General features: G+C 35.3%; 1 protein-coding gene across 3 annotated transcripts in view; it reads right to left on the bottom strand.

The window, feature by feature from the left end:
• Positions 1–1,634: 1,634 nt before the first annotated feature.
• The window catches only part of wrn (WRN RecQ like helicase), a 39,593-nt gene continuing 14,227 nt past the window's right edge, over positions 1,635–27,000 (bottom strand). Inside the window, exons 15-36 of one of the 3 annotated variants that reach the window (XM_058788660.1) lie at positions 26,187–26,255; positions 24,098–24,180; positions 23,903–24,009; positions 23,594–23,781; positions 22,665–22,839; positions 22,401–22,582; positions 22,202–22,303; positions 20,404–20,496; positions 20,195–20,324; positions 19,380–19,550; positions 18,528–18,622; positions 17,861–17,924; positions 17,676–17,740; positions 17,414–17,495; positions 17,173–17,285; positions 16,694–16,808; positions 14,155–14,295; positions 13,093–13,255; positions 12,403–12,539; positions 10,450–10,608; positions 9,395–9,505; positions 1,635–3,820 (exon numbers count right to left, since the gene is read on the bottom strand). In XM_058788660.1, the coding sequence (XP_058644643.1) occupies positions 3,707–3,820; positions 9,395–9,505; positions 10,450–10,608; positions 12,403–12,539; positions 13,093–13,255; positions 14,155–14,295; positions 16,694–16,808; positions 17,173–17,285; positions 17,414–17,495; positions 17,676–17,740; positions 17,861–17,924; positions 18,528–18,622; positions 19,380–19,550; positions 20,195–20,324; positions 20,404–20,496; positions 22,202–22,303; positions 22,401–22,582; positions 22,665–22,839; positions 23,594–23,781; positions 23,903–24,009; positions 24,098–24,180; positions 26,187–26,255 (2,659 nt within the window). In that variant the 3' untranslated portion in view covers positions 1,635–3,706. The remainder of the gene's footprint in view (positions 3,821–9,394; positions 9,506–10,449; positions 10,609–12,402; positions 12,540–13,092; positions 13,256–14,154; positions 14,296–16,693; positions 16,809–17,172; positions 17,286–17,413; positions 17,496–17,675; positions 17,741–17,860; positions 17,925–18,527; positions 18,623–19,379; positions 19,551–20,194; positions 20,325–20,403; positions 20,497–22,201; positions 22,304–22,400; positions 22,583–22,664; positions 22,840–23,593; positions 23,782–23,902; positions 24,010–24,097; positions 24,181–26,186; positions 26,256–27,000) is intronic. The other 2 variants (XM_058788662.1, XM_058788661.1) reach the window with 2 other exon arrangements.

Raw genomic sequence — 27,000 nt, 5'->3', positions numbered from 1 at the left:
AGAAAAAGTTATCTTCCACAACATTTAAAAGTCTAACTATATTAAGCTATCTAAGATTTTTGGGAAATACTGAAACCTCTTTTGAAACAAAATTAATAAAATAGCAAAAATTTAAAAGGCAACATTTAATAAATTCTTAAACCATTGTTTGGCCAACAGAAACAAAAATCTAAATTAAAGTAGCCTACATGTATAACCAATGTTGAGAAGGTTACTTTACTAATATCTTACAGATTACAAGTTACCCTGTTTAAAATGTAATACGTAGTGTAACTATTTCAGTTACTTTATTAAAGTGATATAACTGATTACAATTTATTCCTTTTCTAAATTTCTAATGTATTCAACTGTTAATCATTTTCAAATATTTACAGCAGGCAGGGTTAACCTTACAGTAGTGCTCAACACTGATTACTGTCAGACTTTCAAAATCCTCCATCACTTGAATTAAGTTTCTAATAATAATTTAATTTTAAAGCACAGCCAACACAAAATCAAACTTATCACCTCTTTTTACTTTGAGGTCGTTCTGAGGATAAAATAAATACAAGTTTAAAATCATAAGTTTTATAGCTTTTAAAAAAAACACTGTCATATAACAATGCCTTGGGAAAACAGTTAATCTCATATAATCTTATAAATAAAGCATAGACTATAGGCCTAAAACTGTGTCTTAAACTCCTTAAATGTTGGTGTCTCATATTTTAGAGCAGTCAATGCAATTTATGAAAGTCAATTAAATCTGTATATGTGTGTGTGAAAATATTCAGATGTAACCCCCCTTTATAATCATTAACCTTTTTATAAGTGACTGTCATTTAATTGCACTTTTTTTTTCTCAGTAACTATAACTAATTACAATTATTTTGTAAATTACCTAATTCCATTACATGTAACTAGTAACTCCCCAACACTGTGTATATCATACTGTATAAAACACCCGACATTTCTGGAAAATAATCTTGATCTGACAAATATGTGGTAGCACCTTTCAATCCAAATCTCCCTGCATTTTATGGCAACTCGTCAAAATGTTGTCAGTATTTTACTGTTTACTTGTTAACAGGCATTACAAAAATTATGGTGGTATTGAATTTTAGCAAAATTATGAATGTAAAAGAGAAAACAGCTATTTGTGTAATTGGACTTGACTCAAAACCTTAGTTACTGATATACAAAACCTTATATACAAAATCCTCTATATTCAGCTGCAAAACTCACTGGAACATGTATTTGGATGTGGCCCAGCTCATCTGATCCAAGATTACCTTCTGTGAACTCCAGGTGGCCCTGCCTGGTGAGATCCCAAAAATGCAGAATTATACAGACTTGATGTCAAAACATTAAAAGCTCTTTGAAACACACTGTATATAAATTCACTGGCACCCTACTTATGTACAATTTCACGATACAAATTACTACAATCACAAAGATCAGACACAGAACTGAAAGAACATGTATAATGGTAAAAGGCCATGTAACAGTACATATGTGATATTTGGTCAACCTAACACAGAGCAGGAAGAGCCCTGTCTCTAAAATAAAGTAAAATGAAAAGAAATCATTTCAACAGGCATTTCAAAATTTAAAAAAATAAATAAGAACATAGGAGCATAGGAATGATTGAAACAAATTTATTAATTTATTATTGTGACTAGAAATAAGCATCACTATTGATAAGAATCAAATGCATGCAAAAGGCTCACATCCAGATACACTCTCATGGAGTGAAATGGAACAGAATTTTATTTTTCCACATGAGCGACAGCAGATGTTGGTGACAGGATGGAGGCATGTCCAGCGACTTCAGAAAACTTTAAGAAATGTTGACTTTATTTAAATATCCAGCCACTGTTGTTGGGGAGCAACAAGCAATAGGAGGGAGGACTATGTGAGTGGAGCACAAACGTCATCCGTCTCGAGTGCAGGAATGACAGGACAGAAAAACTCTGCATGATTTGTCTGTAAAAGCATACACGGATATAATAAAATGATGTACGTTAGAGGAAATGTCAGCTGTGAATTCAATTCATACATTGATGGTTCTTGTTGATTATATGATGCAATGAGCAGTTTAGAACTGATGAAGTCCATATTACATTCACATTTAGTCATTTAGCAGATGCTTTTATCCAAAACAATTTACAAATGAGGACAATAGAAGCAATCAAAAGCAACAAAAGAGCAATAATATGTAAGTGCTGTGACAAGTCTCAGTTAGCCTAATGCAGTACACAAGTTTTTTTTTTTTGATAATAATTAAAAAGAAAACAAGTAGATAGAAGAAAAAAAGAATGGGTAACAAAAGAGTTAGAGGGTCTTTAAAAAAAAATTAAATTAAATCAAAAGAATAGAGAATGCTGTACAGCATTGAAAATTTAACTATACCATTGTCTGCTCTTTATATAAAGTTCAGTATATATGTGCAAATATATATATATATATATATATATATATACACACACACACACACACACACACACACAGTATATCCTGATTTTCTGTAAAACTGCTTTGAAACTGTGTTTTTTAAAAAGTGCTGCACAAATAAATATGACTTCAGATAATCAGATTAGAGCAAGAGCACCAAGAAAGCCTTTGTTGTTTGTAGGAAAGTTTGTAGTTTTATTCGTAATGAACTTCTGTTCAGTATGTATGAAATGTTAGTGTACATTAAATCATATGTCATTTAGAGCAGTGTGCTGACAGCATTTCTCCTTGATCCTTCAGATTTGTGTTGGATCATAACTCACGGCACTCAGATGCGGGTAGTTACAAACCTTTAATTATTTGATTATTATTGTTACATTTTTATACAAAACAATGATTTACACTGGTTAGGAAGGACTAGACTCAAAATCAGTCAGTGGTGCTTCACTGTGACACAACTAAAGCTGGACAGAGGTAGACTCAGAGAGGATGTGCTCAGGAGAAGACTTTTTGGGGTTTTGGGGATGATGATGATGATGACAGGGAAAGGTGTAAGGGACAGAAATTTGGCATGCTTTATGGCCTGTTGTTATGTGGGTATTTAGCACTGTGGCAGAAAACAGAAGTGGAATGGATTGTAAAAGCCTGTGCTTACTCCTGCCTTGTAAATGAACTTTTACAGGACTGGCAAACAAATACTGCTCTGTGAATGTGCTGCTTCAGTTACAGCAAGCATAAGTAAAATGAAATATATAGCACAAGTCAAATAAAAATCGCTGCGTCACTGTGAACAGCAAAAGTTCATCAATACTGTATTAATTACAGATGTTTTTTTTGTTTTTTTACAAATTAAAGAATTTGCTCCTTGGCAATAAATATTCTGAACTATCAAAATCATATCATCTCAGGTCAATTATTTAACATTTTTACACTCAGGAATTAACTAATTCAAGAAAGTCCCACCATGCTTCAGAAATGCCCTACTTTTGAGGTCTGGGAGTTGCACGGGATTCTGGGAGGAGTGTTTCCATTACGACAGGTGGAAGTCCGTAGCGTACAGCTTCAGGCCACTCACAGAAGCAGAAACATGATAAGTGCGAATCGAGAAAGATTCCCTTACTAGTGTGTGAGCCGGTAAGAAATCTGAAAAATACCTAGAGGAGGTCAAGCTGGCGTAGAATTAGGTCATATCAGTATTCAGGACCATCAACAAAAATAAATTATTTTAAATCTTATACAAAGTATCAAAACGTACACTACACAGCCTAATAATGTATCAAATGAAAAGTCCTTTCTTCTTTTTGGTTTTCTTCTCAGTCGTAGCAGTTACTGAATTGCTTGGTCCTTCAGCCCAATCAGGCAGTTTTCTCTTTGTAGGCCGGCTTTCAATCTGTGGAAACAAGGAGAATCAGCCTGTAGTTAGTTTTACTCAAAAGACAAGCTTTTAAGAAAGCTGACATATATCAGCAAGAGCTTTTAGCAAATATTTAACACATTTTCAATCTCCTCCACTGACCAGTTCATAAGATGCGAGATAAAAATAAATGGTAGTTTGGGGACCAATTCTCACTATTAACTAACTGCTTATTAGCATGCATATTACTAGCATATTGGCAGGTTATACTACTTATAAAGCACATATTACTGCCTTATTCTGCACGACCATATTGTAGATCCCTTAATCCCTTAACTTAACCTTACTAGCTATTAATAAGCAGTAATTTGGAGTTTACTGAGACAAGTCATAGTTAATAGTTAGTTAATAGCGAGACCTGCTCTCCAAACTTAAGTGTGACCAAATAAACATATGCGCGATCATAAAACATTATGAAACCATATGCATCTCTGATTATTTCAGGTTAACACCACCTCTTTCAATCGGTTCAAAATTGAATTCAGATCGATTTAGGTGTTTAGATGAAGGCTTTTCAGTTAGACTGAGCCATCAATCTGATTATAGATGTATTATTTGGCTGCATGTAAACGCAGCGAGTGTAACTGGTCCTCTTCATACTGCGATCAGGACTCAAGCCAGCGTCAAACAGCATTGGAGGCGGGTGCGCTAACAACAACACTAAAGACTGCAGCCACTTACATCTGTTGCTAGCACCTCTTGTGGGCAGAGGAGTGAGTTTTACCTGCACGGCTCTCACGGGCTTCGTTAGACTTACGAGTTCATGTTTTCAAAACCACAGTTTTTACAAAGATTAGAGAAAGAAACTTGCTCAAACACTGTGTACCCCATCAATTCTCTATGATCATTTAATCATAACAGCGGAGACTGTCACCACTTGAGTCTAAGAGATAGATATTTATAAAAATGTATAACTTCTACTAAATTCATAATACGACACGGTACCTGAGAAGATAGAGGTAACTACCAAGATTATACATATCACTATTAATGAGTAGTATTGAATTTGTATTTAGCTGAACAAGGGCATCCCATTTTCTAGATCTCATTTGCTGGGAACAGATTTGATCAATAACATCTGTTAACTGCTAAAAGCATTTGTATTATTGTGATGGGATTTCAGGTGCCAGCTTTGTGTTCCAAAACAAAACAAAACAAAACATAAAACAAAAACAGAGTATTTTTACGTAGTTTTGAATAGAAATTAGGTATGGTCAAGTATCAAATAACTTTTATGAATAAAGTAAATATTGCTAGTAATTATTTAAAATTACTAAGCTAATAATAGAGTTTATAGGTATAAATATATGGAGTTTTTGTCATCAAAATTTGTTATCAAAAATCAAAAATATCTTTAAAAAAATCTTACACATTTTTTTGAACAAGGCCCTCCACAGTAAATTAATGTTTGTTAATATGATATAAATAAATGAATGAATGATTCATTTTGTACTTTAAGTACTTCTTGGGGGCTTGTGTCCTTGTAATGATAAGTCTAAAATCACCCCTGGTTATTATGAAAGATTATGAAGACACACATTTTTCTTTAAAATAACTTCACTGATGGAAGACCAGGAACATATTAATAAAAGCTGTCTACATTAATCCGCATACATTTGAAAACGGCGTTTTCATTTTAAAATGCTCTTCATCCACGTTTTCCAAAAGTTTCTCATCCACACTGAAATGTCAGAAAACGTTAAATTCGCTTTACTGCGCAGGCACAAAGCCTCAAAAAAAGAGACAATACAGACGGAACAGATGTTTTCATGCAATTCTTCTGGCAGGATCATTTTATTTAGGAAAATATCTCACCATTCACTGATGCATTCAGGTAACTCACGATTTTATGTTTGATCTAAAACGCAGCTGCCCTCGAGTTTTGCCACAAACAGCAATCGCGAGTACATTTTCTGTCATCTGTGATATGAAGAGTGTACAAAGTAACACATCTGTAGCAATAGTGTTAAAGTGAACAGCACATAACAGGACAATACCATTATAAACATAGATATCTATTGGTACAATATGTGTCACATGACTAAACGTGCATCATCGTTTTCAAAAGCCTCTGTTTTCACTAGAGTTGGGTATTGTTTGAATTGTATTAATTCCAATTCTGATGTGGTTACAAAAAATCAAACATAAGTCAAACATTCAGATATCAAACATATTTATTCTGTGTCTCTTTTTGCAAAACATTTAATCGCTGCTGAATACCATGAACAAAAATCAGCCAGCTACACAAAACCGGACTCGATTAAGAGCTGTTTGTGTGCAACTCAAGAGCTGCACGATTCTGTATAAATTGAGACTTTTTTTTAAATGCAGGTTGTAGTTCTCTCACAATTCTGAAGAAAAAAATATTAGACAACTGAACAAAATCTCATGGAATTTATGAATGATATGATTCAATGACTCGCTCAAGATTTACTTGTTTCATTACTGGATTAATCAGTGTTTATGAATGAATCTCTTGAATTAATGATTCAAAGACAAATACATTTTTAACAGCCCATTTTTGCCCTCTAAAAAAAAAAAAAAAAAAAAAAGATGTGCACACAGGAATTGATAGGTGGAATTGAAATTTTAATTTTACAATTATCCAATTCTGGAATTGTAATTGATTTTCAATTCCCAACCCTAGTTTTCATAGTCCATACAACAACGTGAAAAACTGTATTTTCGTATTTATCAACTTTGGAGAGCATTTTCAAAAAGCTCAGTTTTCCTTGACAAAAACGCCATCTTAGTGTGGACGGAAACTTTGGAATGTTTTCAAACAAAGGCCAAAGTAACTATTTTGATTTCATGTTGAATTTTACTGCATTCATCCAAATGGCTTAGCCCTTCAACTGTGCAACAAAGTGATGCTTCAAAACCAACTAGTGCTGGCTTATAGCCACATTACTGAGAATATCCTGAGTGTGACAGTTTACATGACGCAGACAGCTGCATCAACAGAGGAAAACCCCGCACTGCCCACCATCGGATTAACGTCCATCACAATTCTTCTCAAGCCATTTCTGCGTCTCTCCAAACTCCATTTCCTTTCCTTCTTATCTCCCTGTCTTGCAATCTGTTCGGTCTTCATGCTAAATCATTTGTGTGAGTCAGAGTGGGCAAGGGAACATCAGGAGGGAGGGTGTGTTTAGAGACGCCCCCCAAATGATCTCATATTGATCTACAGGCTTGTGTCACTGCAGGACAAAAGAGCCTTGATGGACGTGCTCTTCAAACAAGCTTTACCATTAATCACCATTCATCTCCATGTTAACAGGTCAGAGAGATGCGCACTAGACAGTAATGGCTGGAATTTACTGGAAAAGACCTGAAGCGCAAATACAACATTATACAATACATTAGTCTTTATAAAAAGCAGCATTATTACATTGTGTTAGTAATATTTATAATTTCATTTCACCTCTTTCTTTTATTGTTTTTAGAAACAGATCTTGACAATAAAGACGACTCCGTCCTGTCACACCTCCTGAGATCAGACGTGAAGCGCAGTGACACAGGTCACAACCTTATGACCTAAATGGCTTTGAGCTTACAAGGGGAGGTATCGGGTAATAGCCCGTGTCTAAGGTCAAGCAGAGGTTAAAGACATTTGGCTCGCACTAAAGCAGCGCACAGCGCTCATCACTTCAGGGGAGGCTGTCTGATGTTCAATCACTCTAGCAGACAGGGTTACACCTAAACCAAGGGTCGGGATTCAGATTACAGCCTAACAATCTCCTTGTTAACATCATGTGATTAGCTGTTTTAAGTCTGAAGATGTCACATTCATCAAAAACTGTTACACCATGTGTCACAATCATACTTACACAGTGTTTAGAAAGTACTGAACAATAATAAAGATCAAGTGTTACGTTTCTGATAATTCTACTATTTTTACTACTAATTCACATTTTCCCAAGAATGTTCAATTCCTTTCGTATGCAAAGGAATGTCTATTAAATATAAAAATAATTTGCTGTACCATATACTGCTCAGCTGTCAAAATCAAAGCAATGCAGGGAACACTTTTTTCCCCCAGAGCTTTTCTAAGAATGCTTCATGTTTTTAATTTTAATACAGGTCAACAAATAGAAATTAGAAATCTATCTTTGTTTTCTTAGATTTTTTTTAATTATCAATGCATCATCCATTTTTCAGAATCTGTAGTGTTGTAATATATTTACATGTCTGCATGTTGTCTGTTGAGTTAACTCCCATTTAAAAGTTTCTTTTGCTCACCAAGACTGCATTTATTTGATCAAAAATACAGTAAAATATAATACTACGAAATATTACAATTTAAAATAACTATTTGAATATGTAGTAAAATGTAATTTATTCCTGAGATGATGTCTTCAGTGTCACATGATCCTTCAGAAATCATTGTAATATGTAGGGCTGCCCCTAATAGTCGACTAACGAGAAGAGGCTTGGTTGACCAAAATTTTATTTGTCGCAGAAAAAAAAATAAAAAAAATAAAATCACATTGGTGAAGGCAAGACCGTTAATGGCTGGTCTATGTGGTAGTACACCAGGCAGGACATCCAAACGCTCACCACACATTCGTCGACCTCAAATATGGCTTATTATCTGAAATATGTAAGTATTAGCAACTTTACATGGCCGCTCAATCTAATGTTAACCTAGAGATATGTGTGCTGTTCAAGTGTCTGTGTGGAGTGTGGAGCTGAACAGTAGCGCGCTCACTGCAGGACAGATGGAGGCGCCAGTGTGGTCACTTGCTCTTAAAATACTCCCTCATTTTTGGTCATAAAGATAAGAGTAAATACATCTGTCAAATCTGTAAAGACTCTACGTTTATTTGTGTGAGCTCACATTAACAACAAAACATGGTGCTTTTGTAAAATAATGAAAGCAAACAGGAAAACAAATATTCTCAGATTATGTAATCCGTAACATGCATACAGGCGCGTCCACTACTGCGGAGATGACGAGTCAGACTTCTCTTAAACCGAAACAAAAAAGCACTAGTTTATCAATGAATTATTAAAACGTTAATGCAGCCTCCTTACTGTTTTTTACACATTCATAATCATTACTGCTGCTGGTGTGCTGTGGCCAGCTTTATGTGCTTGAGTACTTATTAGGCAATGCAGGCAATTAAAGGCTTATTATTATGCTTTACATGGTTTATTAATAAACGCGCGATTATTCAACTAATGCTTCAAATGAACGACTACTAGTCGACCAGAAAAATCTTTAGTTGAGGACAGCCCTAGTAATATGCTGATTTACTTCTCAAGAAACATTTTTGATTATTATCAATGTTGAAAACAATATTTCTGTGGAAACTGTGATACAAGATTTTTTTGTTCAGGATTCTTGATGAATATCACTTATTTAGAATAGAACCTTTTTGTAACATTATAAATGTCATTGTCAATTTTGAACAATTTAATGTGTCCATGAAGTAATAATTACTAATTCCAAACTTTGAACAGTAGTGTATTATTCTTTGAATTATGTGTTTGAGTAAATTATTCATCAGTCCAGTTCTTTAAAAGCTCAGCAAGAACACATCATACCTTCACAGGTGAATCGCTGAAGAGATCTTGCGTGTCTTTATCCAGGTTATCATCCTGGTTCCAGGAGGCCAGATTCATTCCACTGCTCTGAGGAACTGGGTCACATGAATCCTGTACACACCGACAGCGGTACACCACACACTCAACACTGATCAACATTTAGAGCCACAATCAGAAACTAAACAACAGACAGCGTATGAACATTTATGGGACTTGTCATCAAAAAGAATACATGCATTTCTGAAGACTTCACATGTCGATCCCGGCACAGACAAAACCCCCCCCCAAAAAAACAACAACTTCTCTGCACTGATAAAAATTATTCTGTGGCGAAGTAAATACTACGGGAAAACATGTAATTTCTATATGAAAAAGCTAGTTCAGGCAATTAAAAAAAAAAGTAAATTCTACATTGGTTCTCAATTCAAGCTTGTAGAAGTTAAAGCGTAAACATAGACATTATAACATTAAGTAAAACCTACTCAACTTTTATGATACTGGAGTTCCCATCATGCACTGGGGCATGAATTATTAATGAGGTTGATTTTTTCCTGTTTTCCAGCTGTATTTACACTGTTTTATCATTGCTTTTGTTGTTAGGTTTAGTAGCTTGTGATTTTATTACATCTGGAGTTTATTTTCTACTCAAAATTACACATTCATACTCAAATGAACCACAGAATGTTACTGTCATTGTGTATTGTGTATCAAGTATTGAAGTCTCTGTGTTCAGACGAGTGCCGCATTGCTAATTATGTAGATATGGTGTCTACATCACCATACATCCATTGTATTATTTACTTAAATGTTTCTAAGTTACATACACTTTAAAAGCATGGTTTAATTAGGTGCTATATTAAGTAAAATCAAAGTATTGCAAAAGTAAGCTTTGACTAAATAAAAATAAATCCAACAAGTTATTTTTTTTTTCAGTGTGCAGAAGGTAGATTGGAGATCAAAACTAGTCTAAATGAAAGATCAGTGTTTCATCTCAAGTCTGTCCGCATGTGCACTGATTTCAGAAACAATGTGTGCACATATGCAGATAAACTCACTGTGTAATTGGCATTCTGAGACAGACAGATGTGAGTCACCTGTGGCATGGGAATACTGATGAAGAGCTCATCTTCACTCATGTCCATGACATCTGTCTCACGCTGTGACTCTCCAATCACACATTTAACAGCAGGTCTGTCTGCAGTCGCTGATTTATCCTACAGTGATGACACACATCTGTTAGCATATGATCCCTGCACACGGATATCTCAGAAACTCACGCACCTGCTAACGTGACAATCACAGAACATCACCTACACAAGCATGGAAGCAGTTATTGGCTAAAACATCCACAATTTTTTTCTATAAGACATCAGCAGTAAAACAATCATAATCTAGTAAAGGCTTCAGTGAGACAAGTATATACTACAGCTCCCAAAGCCATGGACAAAAGCGGATGATCCCACATCTGGAGATGGGCATGCAGGGATGATGGCTAAGAAAAATAAAGTAGGTCTGCCATAATCAGTCTGAAAGATACAGCAGATGTTATGTCAAAGTCTTAGTCTCCTAAAGTGTCAGGACACAGAGACTCCAAGAGCTCAACAATGGCTGCATTTACACTGCAAGTTTTAATGCACAGATCCGATCTTTTGACCATATCCAATTTTTTGGCCCCCCGTTTACATTCACTTTGACAGGACTGGTATCTGATATCTGTGTTTTCATTAATTCCCGCCCAGTGATCTCTTTACTATGCACATGGTAGTAGGACCTCAGTTTTTGAATGGCCATGCTATTAAAATTATTTATTTAATTCAGGTCGAATGGACATTATTATTTGCCAGCATGGACAACAGCTGTCATGGATGTTTTACAGCAAAAAATTACTGAATGGATAAAGACCAAAAAATTATGGTAATTTTCATTTCATTTGTTATTTTATTTACAGCTCATTAGATGTAGAATTCTGAAGTGAAATAAAGTAGCACTAGAAGATAATATTTATTTGAATGAATCTGAATAAATTAATGAGAGAGAGAGAGCACACGAGTGAGTAGCCTAATAGTGAAGCTTGTTGGTTTAATTACGAAAACAGCTAAATTATCAATTCATGCGCATATACAGCATGCTGACACTTATGTGCGAACATGTCGCCCTCGCATTGTGGTGGATCAGAGGTTTAAGGAAATCAAATATGTGTGTTTAGACACAGGACGTAGGTCAGATGTCCAGATATCGGATATGCATCCGATTAAAATCCGTATCTTGTGCGGATTTTTGTGTTTACATGTGTGCAACAAATTCCGATCTGTGTCAGATGTGAGCAAAAAATCTGATTTTTTTGTGCCAGTGTAAACGCAGCTAATGTCATTAGACTTGGCTGTAACCTGTCAGTGGGTAGCTGACAAATAGCAATGGCATGAAGATTTTAGGTTAAAACATGAATGTGCAAAAAAGAAAAATGCATTCTGTGCACACAATTAATTAATACAAAGTTAAAATATTCCATTTAGTCTCTGAATCAACCTGAGCTGCATATCTAATAATTATAAAGTAGTTTTAGATGGATTATATCATGCCACATTACAAGACTCTCGAGTACAGTATGTTTCTTGAATCAAAACACTGATGGCAGGTATTAACTACATGATTTCTAAGATAACACTCATTTCCTTTTCCTGTCATCATTAATGGCATAGGTAAAAATAGTAAACTTTAGTATTTTGCATGAATCGGATCACAAGCCATCAGACACTATGAAAAATCCTGCTCAGCACAGAGGAAGAGGAAAGAAATGATAAATCTTTACACATAAATAATGGACAGCAGCTATAAATAAATTATTAATAGTGAAATCAGTAAGGTTAGCAGCTAGCAGTATAATACAAATAAATCCAGACGTGTTTTCATGCGACAGCACTGTGCTGACCTCTGCTGGTGCATTTCAGCCAAACATGAATATTTCAATAAAACGCTCTACTGTTCAAAGTGACAGGAGGGAAACACACCAGTGGCTCTATCCAAGAGATTTCATGATGTGCTGAGGATGAAGCTTCTCTCTGGAGTTCATAAAGCGCCAGCCTTAGCAGGAAGTTACTGATATCTTCAGGGACACAAGACCGGATCGCTTTAAAATCACTCAGATCTGTTCAGGAATAAAACAGAAATAATACAAGTGATGATGTGTCCTTGTTACAAATGTTATGTGTACTTACTATAGTAATAGACAGTATCAGTAAATTATGCATTATTACAAGCAACTAATCCTAAACCTTATAGTAAGTTCATGTTAATTAATATTACTCAGTAATTAACTGTATTAATTGTATCATTCAGTAACATTTTATTTTAAGGTGTCCCCTTGTTACACGTTACATGTACTTATTATTATAATAACAATTATGCATAATTACATGCAAATAACCCTAAACCAAACCCTAATCCTATCCTTATAGTAACTAAATGTAGTTAATTAATATTACTCAGTACTTAACTGTATAATTAATTACACTGTAACAAGGACATTTTAAAATAAAGTGTAACTTAGAATTCATTCATTAATATAAATTCAGTAGCATCATACAGTTTTTGAACAAAATCGCAAACTCTTGAGCTCCAAAATGAGCTCTCTAGAAGAACAAACCTTTCTACCTTTAGATAAGCGATATTGGATTGTATTCTGGTGAAATGCATTTAACCTGAGCTGACTGGAGGAGAGGCGATGCTTTTTCTGATGGTGTTATAGATGGACTCTGAGAGTCCAGCTCTGTCCGTGTCCACAGCACAGCCCATCTTCTGAGCCTGCAACAGATGAGACTCCACCACTGCCATGGGCAGACTGCGAGCATCTGCGACCTGCCTCTACAAGACAACACGTACATCCACATCAAATAACTGCTGCTTCAGGATCAAAACATACGGGCTTCATGACATCAGGCTCTTTTTGTTTATCCAAAATTCATTTAAAAAAACACTAAAAACATGTTCAAATAACAAAAATGGAATCCAGATATTTTAAATTCATAAAAATGCAATTAATATTTTTATGGGGCATGATTTAAAAATACCAAGAGGTGTAACAGGCTTGAGATTGTAATAAAGATAATAACCAAACAAAGTCTTATTAAAAGGGTGAATTCTTGGTTAAAAAAAAAAAAAAAATCTGGGACACATTTTTATTTTTATTATTGCTCTTGTTGATGATGCAATGAAGCATACACAAAAAATGCTGCTAAACTAGTTTAAAATGGTATTTTTAGCAATGTCTTAGGCAACCCAATTACAGGTCCTCAAAAACACATCCAAAAGAACTACTCTCCCATTGATTCCTGTCTCTTTAATATTGTCCTATTTAACAAATGGCAAAAAAGGCCAAATGTATGTCTCATGCTACACACATGCATGAAATTAAAAATTGTCAGCTCCTCTCTACTACAAAAATGACTACAACAATGCTCAACAATTAGTTAATTAGTTAATTGTTGTAGTAATTTTTTTTTAATCCTCAGACCCCTTTATTTTGCTATGTTTTTAACTATTGATGGAGTAATTCTACATAACTGCATATAAGTCAAGTCACCTTTATTTATATAGCGCTTTTAACAATACAGATTGTGTCAAAGCACTTAACAGTATCAAATTGAAAGATAGAGTGTCAGTAATGTATAATGGTAAGATTAAACACTCAATTAGAAATAAGAAAGCACGATAAACAGGACAGATACCACATTAAAACAGAGTATTGGGAGTGAATGTCGTACCATGCTCTTGAGCTCCATCTGAAACAGTCTGTATGTGACAGAGACACTGTCCGGTAGATACTGAGCCACACAACTGTACTCACGGCTAGACAGTGACATTTTTGTGTGGACAGGTGGAGTAGAGCTGGAGGAATCATCCACCTAATTCACAGAACAACTCATTATCATACAGTATAACACTTCATACTGAACAGTATCAGCCCATAAGCCCTGAGCCAGTGAGATCCACTATAAAATGGATATGTGGTTCTGGATGCAGAGGGGTCACTGCACTGGAGTGTATTTCACCGCACAGCAGCCATAGAAAACATGAAAGCAGACACCATTCAATTTGATTAAAAAAAAAAAAAAAAAAGTGTTTAATGTTCAATAATGTATGTTTTTTGTTTTTGTTTTTAGATAGTAACTTCTATAAAAGGAATTCACGGATGTACTGTACTGAATGGCTGTATTCAAATATATTTTGTTGCATATTATGTTTATCAGCACACTTCATCTGTGAACTAGGTGTGACCCCGAATAGTCAAAGATTCGATGCTTCAATAGGAGGAGCCTGATTCGACTACCAATCTCATAGTCGAATATTCGCAGAGGTGTTATGATCATGCCATTTTGGCTATATGGGGGTGCTCAAAATATAAATTCAAATTGAAATTTTAAGTTTCACTTTCCATAATCTGTAACTGACAGGAGCATCTTGGCAGCAGGGATTTAAATCTTTAACAACACTCAAATTGACACAGGCAAAGTGAAAGACTGGATTTTTTTCGATCAGGTAGGATGCAAGTGATTTTAAAACATTTCAGCCAGTTCTAATTTGATTTTTGCATGTGTGAACATCGGCACCGGTCCCGTGAGTGCTCGGAAATGGCTAAGCACCCACGTAAAAACTCGAGATATTATCTGTTGATATTATTACTATGATATTGGCGTAACTGATCTGGCAAAACCTGCAAAACTTAATGAGATCGCGATGAAGACGAGGGACAGCTTTTTAGTGAATATAAAGGCAGTGTTCTGTGTGCTTTCTAGACTATATATAATCCATTTAGAACTTTTATTTTTGCCCACATACACGCTGCAAAGTTTCGGGAATGACATCTGCATATTTATGCGGGATTCACACTTGAAAGAGCAATGGACGGGACAAAAATATACGTGAAAATGTATGTGAATTGAGGCTAGAGCACACTTTCTGAAGCACCCGCAGTATTTAATTCTGGAACCGAGTCTTGATAAAACTAGCTGTGTTTGAGCAGTTTTCACCGCAGCTCATATTTATGCGATCGCATTGAGTTTTGTGTGGCAGGAGTATATGCTTCAAAGTCAGAAAAATTAGTGTTAATTTCAAAACATTTTCAAAAACATTTGTTAATTTCCTCCGTGAAAATCTCTATACAGTTAGAGTAAACATGCACATGGGCTTCATCGAATGCTCCTTGCATCTGTTGATTTCATCTTATGTGGATTATTTGGTTTTATTTAGTGCAAATCTCCAGTTTCATCAGCTCTGATAAGTAATAAACAACATGATATGCGGCCAGCTAATGTTAACTAAGTTAGCCTATCTTTTAATCAAATCATAAAACATTATTTACCCCATTTGTATCTGCAAGGCGTCCGTTACACATTTTCCCTGTGTGTTAACATCAGTGTTTATGATGTCAAATGTCTGACTACTTGACTCTTGGTAATGTATTTAATGTAACAGCCACTGTGTAAATGAATGAATATTTCAACAACAAATAAAAATTGTATAATTCAGAAGTTAATTTAAAAACTGCATTATGTGCAATTTACAGGTTTGCATACATTTAAGTTTAGTGTTGATTATTATATTTAAAAATAAATAGTAATTAAATTTAGGTTTTGGCTCTGTTGTTAATTGTAACCTTATAGTAACTTAAAAGGGCTTCATATAGTTTAGAGCAGGGTTCCTCAAATCTTTCCCTGGAGGGCCAATCTGCTGCAGAGTTTAGCTCCAACCCTGATTAAACTCACCTACCTGTGATTTTCTAATGATCTTGAAGACTCTGATTAGCATGCTCAGGTGTGTTTGATTAGGGTTAGAGCTAAACTCTGCAGGAGTGGGCCAGATTTGAGGATGCCTGGTTTAGAGCATAAGCTGAGGTAGATTCTTATCCCTAGGAAAATTTCAAATATAATTGATAAAAAGAGCAATTTGTTCAGTAAACCAAAAAAAAAGAAGCAATTTTATAATTTAGTTTTTCCCCCTGCTGTACCGAAACCATACCGAACCGTGACGCCAAAACCGAGGTACGCACCGAACCGTCATGTTTGTGTACCGTTGCACCCCTACAGCACAGTGAAGCAAGTTGGAGCTTGGACTCTAACTTGTTTGTGAAGAGTCATTATTTTTGCAACATGCACACCATTCAATAAGTTCTTTAGAAATTGATACATTTATTCAGCAAGGAGGCATTAAGTTGCAACAAATAATAAAATGCTTCAAATAACGCAGCCTTGGTAAACATAATGTAGTAAAATGTAGTGTACAATATACAGTGTTTAGCAGTACCTGTAAGCCGTGTGTCTGGCAGAATGTGAGGATGACATCAATCAGAGGTGTTAACATGGCTGCTTTGGCTTCTGAAACACCATCCACTTGTTTCAAGCTGGATATTGAGCACGGCCTGCCAAAGAAATAAACATTAAAAACTTCAAAACATGACCACTAACAAAATGTCATGTCTACCTAAGGACTATAAATTTAACATTAAGCGTCAGTACAAATTTGGCTTTTTCAATAATTAAGGTGCAGTCACATTAGAGAAATGTCAGTAAAATGTTGTGGCCAAATTGTATTGTCATACAATACATAGTGTATTGTCAACAGCGTAGCCATGTATAAAGCAGATTTCCACTGGTCACGCGAAACTCTCAGTTGCACAGATTTCTACAGGAATGACTGGATTTTGCAACTCTAACTTTAAAGTTAAAGGAAATGCTCTTTGTGGAGGACTACACTACTCTACACCATCCAAAGGCCAACGTTACCTTGATTTTGCCATATCCAGGAGTATTTTATTGGTGGCCAGCAGAGCTGGTGGGATGTCTCTGAGACCAGCTAACTTCTGACGCTCAGAAACCAGCTTACCATACAGCTCAGACTGTGAAAATAAGACAAACAGTGATAAAAACTGATATTGACTGTTGTTTCCAGAGACATACACTGATGTTCGTCCTTCAGAAATCACCCAGTTACTTATAAGAAGCATGAGTGTTTAATATTCAGTACCTGCAGCTGGATTTCTCTAGCTGAGACCGCTGGAGTCTGGGCTCTGACATTAGTGTGAATCTGGGTTGGCCTAACAGCTGATCTGTATACAAATATTAAACCTCATTTTTCTCAAAAACAGACAGATGTAACTCTAACCTAGGGATTTTTAAATGTGACACATTTAGTGGTGAAAAGCTCTGAACAAAATACACAAACCATAATCAAAAAAGGCCAGTCAAAGTCAAAAAGTCAGTTCATATTATTTATGCATGATCCATACCTAGATGGTAAATCTGCTTTCTTCACAATCTGATGGGTGTCAACTCCAGAACTGACCTTTGCCCTCTGAAATGAAACAAAGAGGGCTGCAGAAAACAATAAAAATCAGCCATTTAAAAGTAAAACTATTCATTAATGGGATGATAAAAAAAAAAAAATCTGAATTTATTAACGGATGATACTGACCCGAGTGTAATCTGACTTTTGGTTAGAAGCAGTAGACTCAACGTGTGCTGGATCTGCTTTTTTCCTGCAAGGACATATCAGGAATACAATAAAAATGCACTCAGAGATCTTCATGCCGTTGTGTTTTGTGCTGACTATTCTGTTATGTCACAAAAGGATAACTTTCACAATGTTACATTAGGTATATTAGGGAAAAAACCAAACAAAATACAAAATCGTGGAAGAAAAAACACAGCTACATGTTCATTGGATTTAAGCTGAGTATTAGAATGAATGCACTGGAATCTGTGCAGATGGAGCAAAAGAACATGACACACGCTTCTGGCAAAGCACCTCATGATACAAGGCATAGCTACAGGAAGGTTTTAGCTCTCTTATCACAGCATTGATAAACATATTTGATCATAAAAAAGATTTATGGAAAAATGGTAAAATTACTGGTAAAATGAAAGGAATATACCTAATGCAGTCTGTTCTCTGTTCCAGATATATCACAACATAAAATTAATTCTGTCCATGTTAACGGCCTCTCATGAACGTCAAATTGGGTCATGCATTGATTTTGACTGGTGGCTCTGGTTTGCCACAGGGACCCAGTGTGCCCTCAACTACAAACACGTGAGTTTGCGTGTGTTGAAGCACTGATGGTAAGATGTGAGGGTCTTACCGCGGTACACACACTCTGCTGAACAGATCTCTGTTGGGCTGCAGCAGGAGTCGTCTGTGCCTCTCATCTTCAGCATTACTCAGCCATGATCTGCCCTGAGTGAAACATTTACAATGTTGATTAATACATAACGGTTTTTCACAATTGTTTGAAAAATGTTAAATTGTATGTATCGAGCCTGTATTTTATTAGAGACTTTTAATATTCATGTTTCCAAATGAATCCTGCAACAAATTAAAATGCACAAATTTTGTGACATCTGTATGGTGGAAACTGAAATCATTTAACTCCAGAGTAGAAGAACAACACAAACAAATATAAGATGTGTCTTTGCACCTTCTGTGCTTGGGCCCTAATAAAAATAATGATTACACCATATAGCACTCTCTGTGCTTGAACCCTACACATTCCCCTTGTTATACCACAACATAAAAATCACCATCATGAGGCAGTTTTAGATTCAAATGCATCCAGACAATAAATCCAATGCAGAGCTCTTTTTCTATATAAGAATAGAATTAGAATAGAGAATGCTAGAGTTAGAGGGTCAAATAAAGATGGAAGATATGTGTTTTTAGCCGATTTGTCTTTTTACGGTTTGACTGCTAGCTATGTAAATGCAAATATTTTTTATCCAATAGTTTATAATGAAATTTATGTCAAGATGTAAAAGAGAATCAGAACTCTTTTAGTCGCAATGCGTTTCATCTCTAATATGGGGGGGGGGCGGGGCGGTCCCTTCAGCTGAATTATTTGGGGAGGAATGCAGGGGTTTTCTCCTTTCTCCCTCTATAGTGACACTACTTGAAACATTCTTCTTTTAATAGTTCATGACTAATCTTTAGCCAGTACCTTGGGTGTGAGTTTACAGAGGGTGGAGAATTTGTTATGGCCCGTGGTTTCCATCAGATATTTTTCAGCAACAAGTTCTCGGCTGAGAGCTTTCCACCAAGTTTCTGAGTTTTCCCTGCCGATACCAAAGAGAGAGTGCTTCCAAAAGCGATCCGGAACCCGCTGAGAGGTCTAACAGAGGGATGAGAAATGCATTTGTAAAGCTCTAACACACATTTAGTATATATTTAGAAAATATTTACATGTATATATTTATATTCATATAATTTATATTATATATAAATTATTTAATATATAAACATAACATATTTTTCTTAAATATATACATGCATGTGTGTCTATTTATATATATGTAATAAATATACACAGTACACACTAGTGCTGTCAAACGATTAATCGCATCCAAAATAAAAGTTTTTGTTTACGTAATATATGTATGCCTGCTGTGTATATTTATTATGTATATATAAATACACACACATTATATTATATATAAATATATTTAATATATAAACATAATTTTTTAAATGTACATGCATGTGTTTGTAACTTTGTATTTACATATACATAATAAATATACACAGTATACACATATATTATGTAAACAAAAATGTTTATTTTGGATGCGATTAATCGTTTGACAGGATTAATCAATATACATCTTTTTTTCTCAAACTTTGGTTCCTTTCATGGAAATATTTTGAGAACAGACTTTTTGGACTGATAAATGATTGTGATTAAGCTCATGACTCAAAGGTCAAAGCAGAGTTTAGTTTTGTATATTACTGGGTGTTAAAGGGTTTTCTCTGACGTACTGAGCCCCGCAGGAAGAGGATGGGCGCTGTGATGCCGAACCTCTCATTCATAGCGCTGACGGCCTTCATCAGCTGATACGCACACGAGCCAAAGTCCTGCAGGACCACCTCTGGATCCTCTCCGTTTACACTGAAACCACACCAAAATAAGTCATCCTTCAGGAACTATTAGAACAGTTTGAAGACACACAGAAAGCAGACTTACTCACCCTGACCTGCAGTTATCACAACAATTACTGCTACCCATAATTCCAGAAGTCACTTTCCTCAGACGCTTGTCTTCAAAATGACACAAAATCAACCTAGGATACAATTCAACGTGTTTAAAAATATCAACAAAAATGTTACAATATGAAGAAGGTTATGTCTAATCAAAGTTGGTGCTAATGCAAGTGTTTCAAAATATGTAAAATCCAAAAACAAAAAAAAATCCAAAAAAAAAAATCAAAAGAACTAAAAAACTTTTTTTTAAATTCATGACATTATTATGACATTATTAAGCAGCCATATTTTTTGTGAAACTCAAATGTGTTTATTTTAGTGCTGTCAAATTAATTGCATTATTGGATGCAATTAATTGCGATTAATTGCATCCAAAATAAAAGTTTGTTTACATAATACAGTATGTGTGTGTGTGCTGTGTATATTTAATATGTATTAGAGGTCGACCGATTCATCGGTTTTGCTGGTGATTGCCACAACTATCGGTTATCGGCAAAAATCCATGCCGATAGTTTTCCGGTTTGCAACCGTTGCCGGAATGGCTGAGAAGGGTCCGCTGGCATTATACAGTACGAGAGCGGCCTCTAGAGGCGGAAATCACTGACAGCATGTGTTGTTTATTTTGACACGTGACACTGCGCGCTGCACAGAGCGGGAAACTCCAGATGCGCATTTAAATACAGCCGACAGAAAAGCCTGCCGCGGAACAGAGCGCCATTCACATAGTTTTCTATTAAATTACATTATATTTGTCCCAAATCGTTGTGAATGTATATAATGACTTCACCCTAGGCTATAAATTATGTATTGTGCATTTTTCAGCAAAACGTTTGTCTTTCTGTGGCTCTAATAAAGTCGGTATGCTTCATGTAGAGAGCTGTAATAGATCGCGCTCTCTCTTTCCACTTGCTCTGTTTTTTTAAACACCGAACTTCAAACTCATTTATGCCACATTGTTCATTCTTGAAGCAAACGTATGTCCGTTTGGTGATTTAAATAAATTGTTTTAGACCGCCACTTGATTTGAACGCAAAGCGTCTGGTGTGTGTGTGCGTGATACCTCTGAGTTCTCCTAGACGCAGCGCTGCGCGACTAACTTTTTTTTTTTTTTTGATTAGATAATTATCAAGTGTTAAAAAATAGAAGCAAATAAAGTGTGCGAGTACACATACAATATCCATATGTATGTAATTTTAATGCTATGGCCTTGTGTAGATATTTAAACATGGCCATCTTTAAGCATGACTGTTGAAATTAAATGGTAACATTTAACAATAAAAGTCCATTCGTAGCATTAATGAAAACTGTAGAAGTATTGTTCCTTGTTAGAGTGTTTTCATTTCAACATTCACTATTAGCTACTAATAGGCTATATTTTTACATTTTAAAGTTTCTTCTTTTAACATTAGCAAATTATGAAATAACTTTAATGATCAATATAAATCCACTATCGGTCGACCTCTATTATGTATATATATAAACACACATATGCAGTATATATTTTTTAAAATATTTACATGCATTTACATTTATATATTTATATTCATATAATTTATATTATATGGAAATTTATTTAACGTAAAAATATAAAATTTTCCTTAAATATATACATGCGTGTGTGTATTTATATATACATAATAAATATACACAGTACACACACATATTTTGTAAACAAAAACCTTTATTTTGGATGCGAGTAATTGCGATTAATCGTTTGAAAGTTGATTTCTTTCTTTGGATCGAGTTGACATATTTTGGACAGGTTAGAAAGTAAAATTCACTTACTTTCGCCTGCATTTGGTTGAATTCAAATACTTTTCCATTTTTGCCATCATGTCCATTTTGTAATCTCTAAAGCGCTCACTTTTGGATTGGTTGAGAATGAATCTAAAGGAAATCACAAAGAAGATATATTTTTAGTATGTCCAACAGAAAAAAAGTCTTGTAAGTTGAACTAGTTAACAAAATGAAGATGAGTTGTCACCTATTCAGGGCCATATCTCCGGGCATCCATAGGACGTGACAGGCACTGGGCAGCCCGTCTCTGCCAGCCCTCCCGATCTCCTGATAATATGACTCCATCTCTTTGGGAGCCCCGTAATGGATGACCTTCCTGATATCAGATTTATTAATGCCCATCCCAAACGCCACAGTGGCCACCACACACTGCGACAAAACCATGAAGAACCAACACTGTTACGCACTGAAAAAATTCTGTTTCTGGCATGAGACTTTCGGTGGCATTCACCTGAATCTCATCCCTCATGAACTGATGCTGGGTTTCTCTCCTCTGTTTGATGCTCAGACCCGCGTGATAAACTCCACACGGGATGTCCAGCTTGCACAGCGCCGCGGTCACACGCTCCGCCTCTTTCTTTGATGGACAGTACACAATGGCTGAGCCTTCAAACTCAAAACCACCCCTACAAAACAAAACTTCTATACTTACAAAAAAATTTAAAATACTGTAACACGAGACAATGGCAAAATAAGTAAAATGAGCAAGACAATGGCAAATTCTAGATTTTGGATTAAATTGTTGTTTTGTGTAATTTACTGGTCAAAATTAGATTTTCTGAGTGGGCACTGGAATTTGGCAATACATTAAAATAATAAATTAAAATTTAAATAATATAGATAATTAAAATAATTCATTAAAATAATTCCAAAGGTTTCCATGACTCAAAAATTCTTCATTGTTCAATAGTACAACTTTTCAAGTTGTTTGTGATTACTGGGATTTAAAAAAAAAAAACTTTTTATTCACAAATAGAAATTTCTACTCAAAATATTTTAGAGGTTGACACAACTAGAAAATATTATATTCATTACTAAAATTATGTCTAGACATCACACAAAATTCCCTATGCAGATTTTCCAAGATTGTGAGAATCCTGGTACTCGAAATTTTAATTGAGGGAATAAATGTTTTGTCTCAAAATGTCTCTAAATGTCTCAAAGGTTGAGGGAATAAATTATTTGAAAAAATGTGATTTTAGCTTGCATCTGTTTTTTTTTTTTTCCCCAACTTATTGTCTTACTGTGTGCTACTGCATCCTGGCCATCTGGTTAAAAACCACTACATTAAGGAATCTTCAAACATTTCTCATGCAAAATACTTAAAGGACATGTAAAGAATATTACTCACAAGTTACTACAACAATCAACATGGCCTACCCTTTTTTTTGGATGAGAAATTGTTTGAGGTCTTGGATAACGTCACCAGACTTGCGATTGACATCCAGGTAGAGGTTTGGTCGGTCGAACGAGGTGCAGGTGATCAGAGGGTTGATCAGACAAAGGCTCTTAACGATGTCCTCGCGGATAGACGGACTCGCAGTAGCCGTGAGCGCCAAAATAGGAACCTGAGTAAAAAATCAAATGTTAGGAATGACATGAATAAATGATCAAAATCAATCTTTCAGTGATATCAGTCTGTAACTTCATAATGACACAAAGTAGATTTCAAAAGAACATATGGCTTACACCAGGGAGATTTTTCTTGAGTTTCCACAGGTCACGATACGCACTTCTGAAATCATGACCCCACTGAGAGATGCAGTGAGCCTCGTCTACCGCGACCAGTGATAAACCTACAAACACAAAGTGAAGATGTTCCTCGTTTAAAATGAAGGATTAAATCACTTCAAATGGCATTTTACTTCTTCCTGTTTGATTTACCAACAGTCCTGTCGAGCTGCGCTAGCAGAGGAATATTCCCAGAGCAGAATTCAGGTGTCATGTACACCACCCTAAAGTGACCCCTGAAGACAAGAGAACAGGAAAAATAATGTCAGTGGCTAAACACACATTTCTGAATCTTCTGAATTGAAACTGCTTTTGGATAGTTTAAATGTGACATGTACATTGAATATTTTGTCACAATGTTGGAGGGGACTTACCTGTTTAAAAAGTTGTTATCCAGCATTAGTTTATTAGGTTTACATTGAAATTTTATGAATTAAATGCTTAAATTTTTTGTAATCGGTCTCTAAATGTTTGTATCTCAGGGGATACGTCGCCCTTTTAGGGGTATACATCAAAATATAATAACGTATATACAGACTCGTATACATAAAACATATATACAGAGAAAATCAAATCTTTTTGTAATCTTGACAATACACAAATCGTTGGAAAGGTCTGACAGTCACGGTTCCATATTTGGTAACTGTTTTGTAATAGATGTGATATTGTGACAGAAAATGATTGATTTGTGACAGAAAACTGCATCAAAATTTTTTTTAATATTGTTTGGGTGTAACCCAGTGGTTATTTCTGGTATAGTGCCCAAACAAAATCTCACAGGAACCACAAGTTTTGTGATATCAACTTCAAATTTGGAACATAACTTGGTTAGGCATATGGCTTTGATTTCTAAGCAATTTTAGAGGGCAACATATTTTATCAAATATTTATTTTATATAAAATAAAATAAAATAAAAATAGTATACTACATTATCTTTATTGTAAATTAAACATTTCTTTTTTTTTTTAAATGCTTTCACTTCAGCAATAATCTGCTATTTGTCTTCTTTAAAATGAGACCAGCCATAGGTCTGTATTCCAAAGCGTTCAGGAATTACAACCATGTTGTGACAAGCATTGATAAACAAATGTTCTGCTTTCAGTGAATTTATACCCCAAAGGGGTGACAAATCCTTGGGGATAGAAACATTAAAACCAAATACAAGAGTCAAGTTTTGAATTTTTTATTATTTGAGTTCCAATAAGATGGAAAATAGCAATAAATAAATTTTCTGATGTCTCTTTCTGGTTTTGCCCTTTTTAGGGTTAATATAAATGTACAAGGGACAATATACAGTGGCATAAACAACTATGTGAACCTTTTGGAATGAGTTGGTTTTCTTCAATAATTGCTTAGAAAACTGTGTAAATGGCTCTCGAGATCATTCCACAGCATCTCTAAGATTAAAAGAATACTTCACCCAGAAATTAATATTTTGTTATCATTTACTCATCCTTTTGTTGTCCCTAGCCAATAAGACTTTTGTTCACCTTTGAAACACAAATGAAGATATTTTGAATGAAATCTGAGATTTCGAGATGGTCCTCACTGCAGAACACAAGATCCAGGGGGTGTGGTTGGATCTAGATCCAACTCCTCCCACTTTACATTTACCTAAACCTACCTGTCTCCACCCCCTGATCCCTAAACCTACCCATCTCCACCCCCTGGATGTGGATCCAACCCCGCCCCCTGGATCTTTTGTTCTGCAGTGAGGGGCTACTGGAGATTTCTGTCCCTTTATTTAAAAGTCCATTCCATCAAAATGTTGGCGTTTCAACAAGTTCTCAAAAACATCATGAATGTAATTTATATGAATAGAGCAGATTTTAACCCAGGTCTTCTGAGGAGACACACTCGCTTCATATGAAGAACAGATTCAATATTGATTGACGCAAATGCTTAGAGCATGGAAGCTCAACCACACTTGCTTGAAGCGCGAGAACTAACCTCATTGGTTTTCATGTGTCAATCAAGCACAGCTGAGCTGTATGTGATGTGCTCTATGTATGTGCGTTGATCAGTGTTTATATGTGAATGCAAGCTTAAATTTATCAGAACAAAACTAAATTTGAGATAAATTTATACGTAAATGCAATATTTTTATAGTTTAATATTCTATTTAATAGTTTATAGTTTAATATTCTATTTTTTCAACATTTTTATTAGATGGAATGTAGCATGTAACATCACAGGACACGTCAAGCTCCCAAAAGCATTTCATGCCAACTAGCCTCTCACCTCTTCACTTCCTCATTCAGGTTTTTGGTCTGAGCAGATCCAAGAAAACAAGCAGGAATGTTTGACATTCTGCAACAAGCACAAAGATGAATAAAAGATAAATCAGTGGAGGTCTCATGCATCTCATTTACAAACACACAATGTTCTGCCATGCAATATCTTCTTTTTGAAATTTATGTTAAATGTTGTATTATGTAGACCACTACATCAGCCTGCATCCAAATCTTAGTTACATTTGAACATTTAAGTTGCAGTTACAGTTTTGATGCCTCCGTCTCAATATACTGTACAACACAGCGTACATTCCTATCAAATGTTAACTCAGCAGTAAAGTTACACTCATGGGACACTGCACTTATTCGCAATCACAAAAGTACTTTATTTGCATGTGCTTTAAAGTCTTGCCAGTTAAACTTTTAATTTACGTACTGTTCTGACATGCTTTTTCTGAGCACGTACACCTGAAGTGCGTTCACACTAAAAAAACCTGCCAAACAGCGTCTGATTACTGGATTACTTAAGCTATCTGTCTGAATGTGCTAATACTATCAAAAACATGCAAGGTTTACATATAAACACAGTTGGTTACGAGAAAGTAAAATAAAGTGAAAGTAAACATTTGAGAGAAAAAAGGATGTGTGCCTGTATATTAGATGCGTGCAGCTTTTAAAGTGACAGTAGACTAATAGCCTTAAACATGCTGCTGCTTGTCATTAAAGGGATAGCTCACCCAAAAAATTAACTTCTGTTGCTATTTACTCACTCTCATGTTGTCCCAAACCTGTATTCATTTCTTTCTTGTGCTGAACACAAA

Source organism: Onychostoma macrolepis, chromosome 10 (genome assembly GCF_012432095.1).
Source record: "Onychostoma macrolepis isolate SWU-2019 chromosome 10, ASM1243209v1, whole genome shotgun sequence".
Lineage (NCBI taxonomy): Eukaryota > Metazoa > Chordata > Actinopteri > Cypriniformes > Cyprinidae > Onychostoma > Onychostoma macrolepis.
The sequence above is the reverse complement of the archived record's forward strand: the minus strand, read 5'-3'. Positions and strand labels throughout refer to the sequence as shown.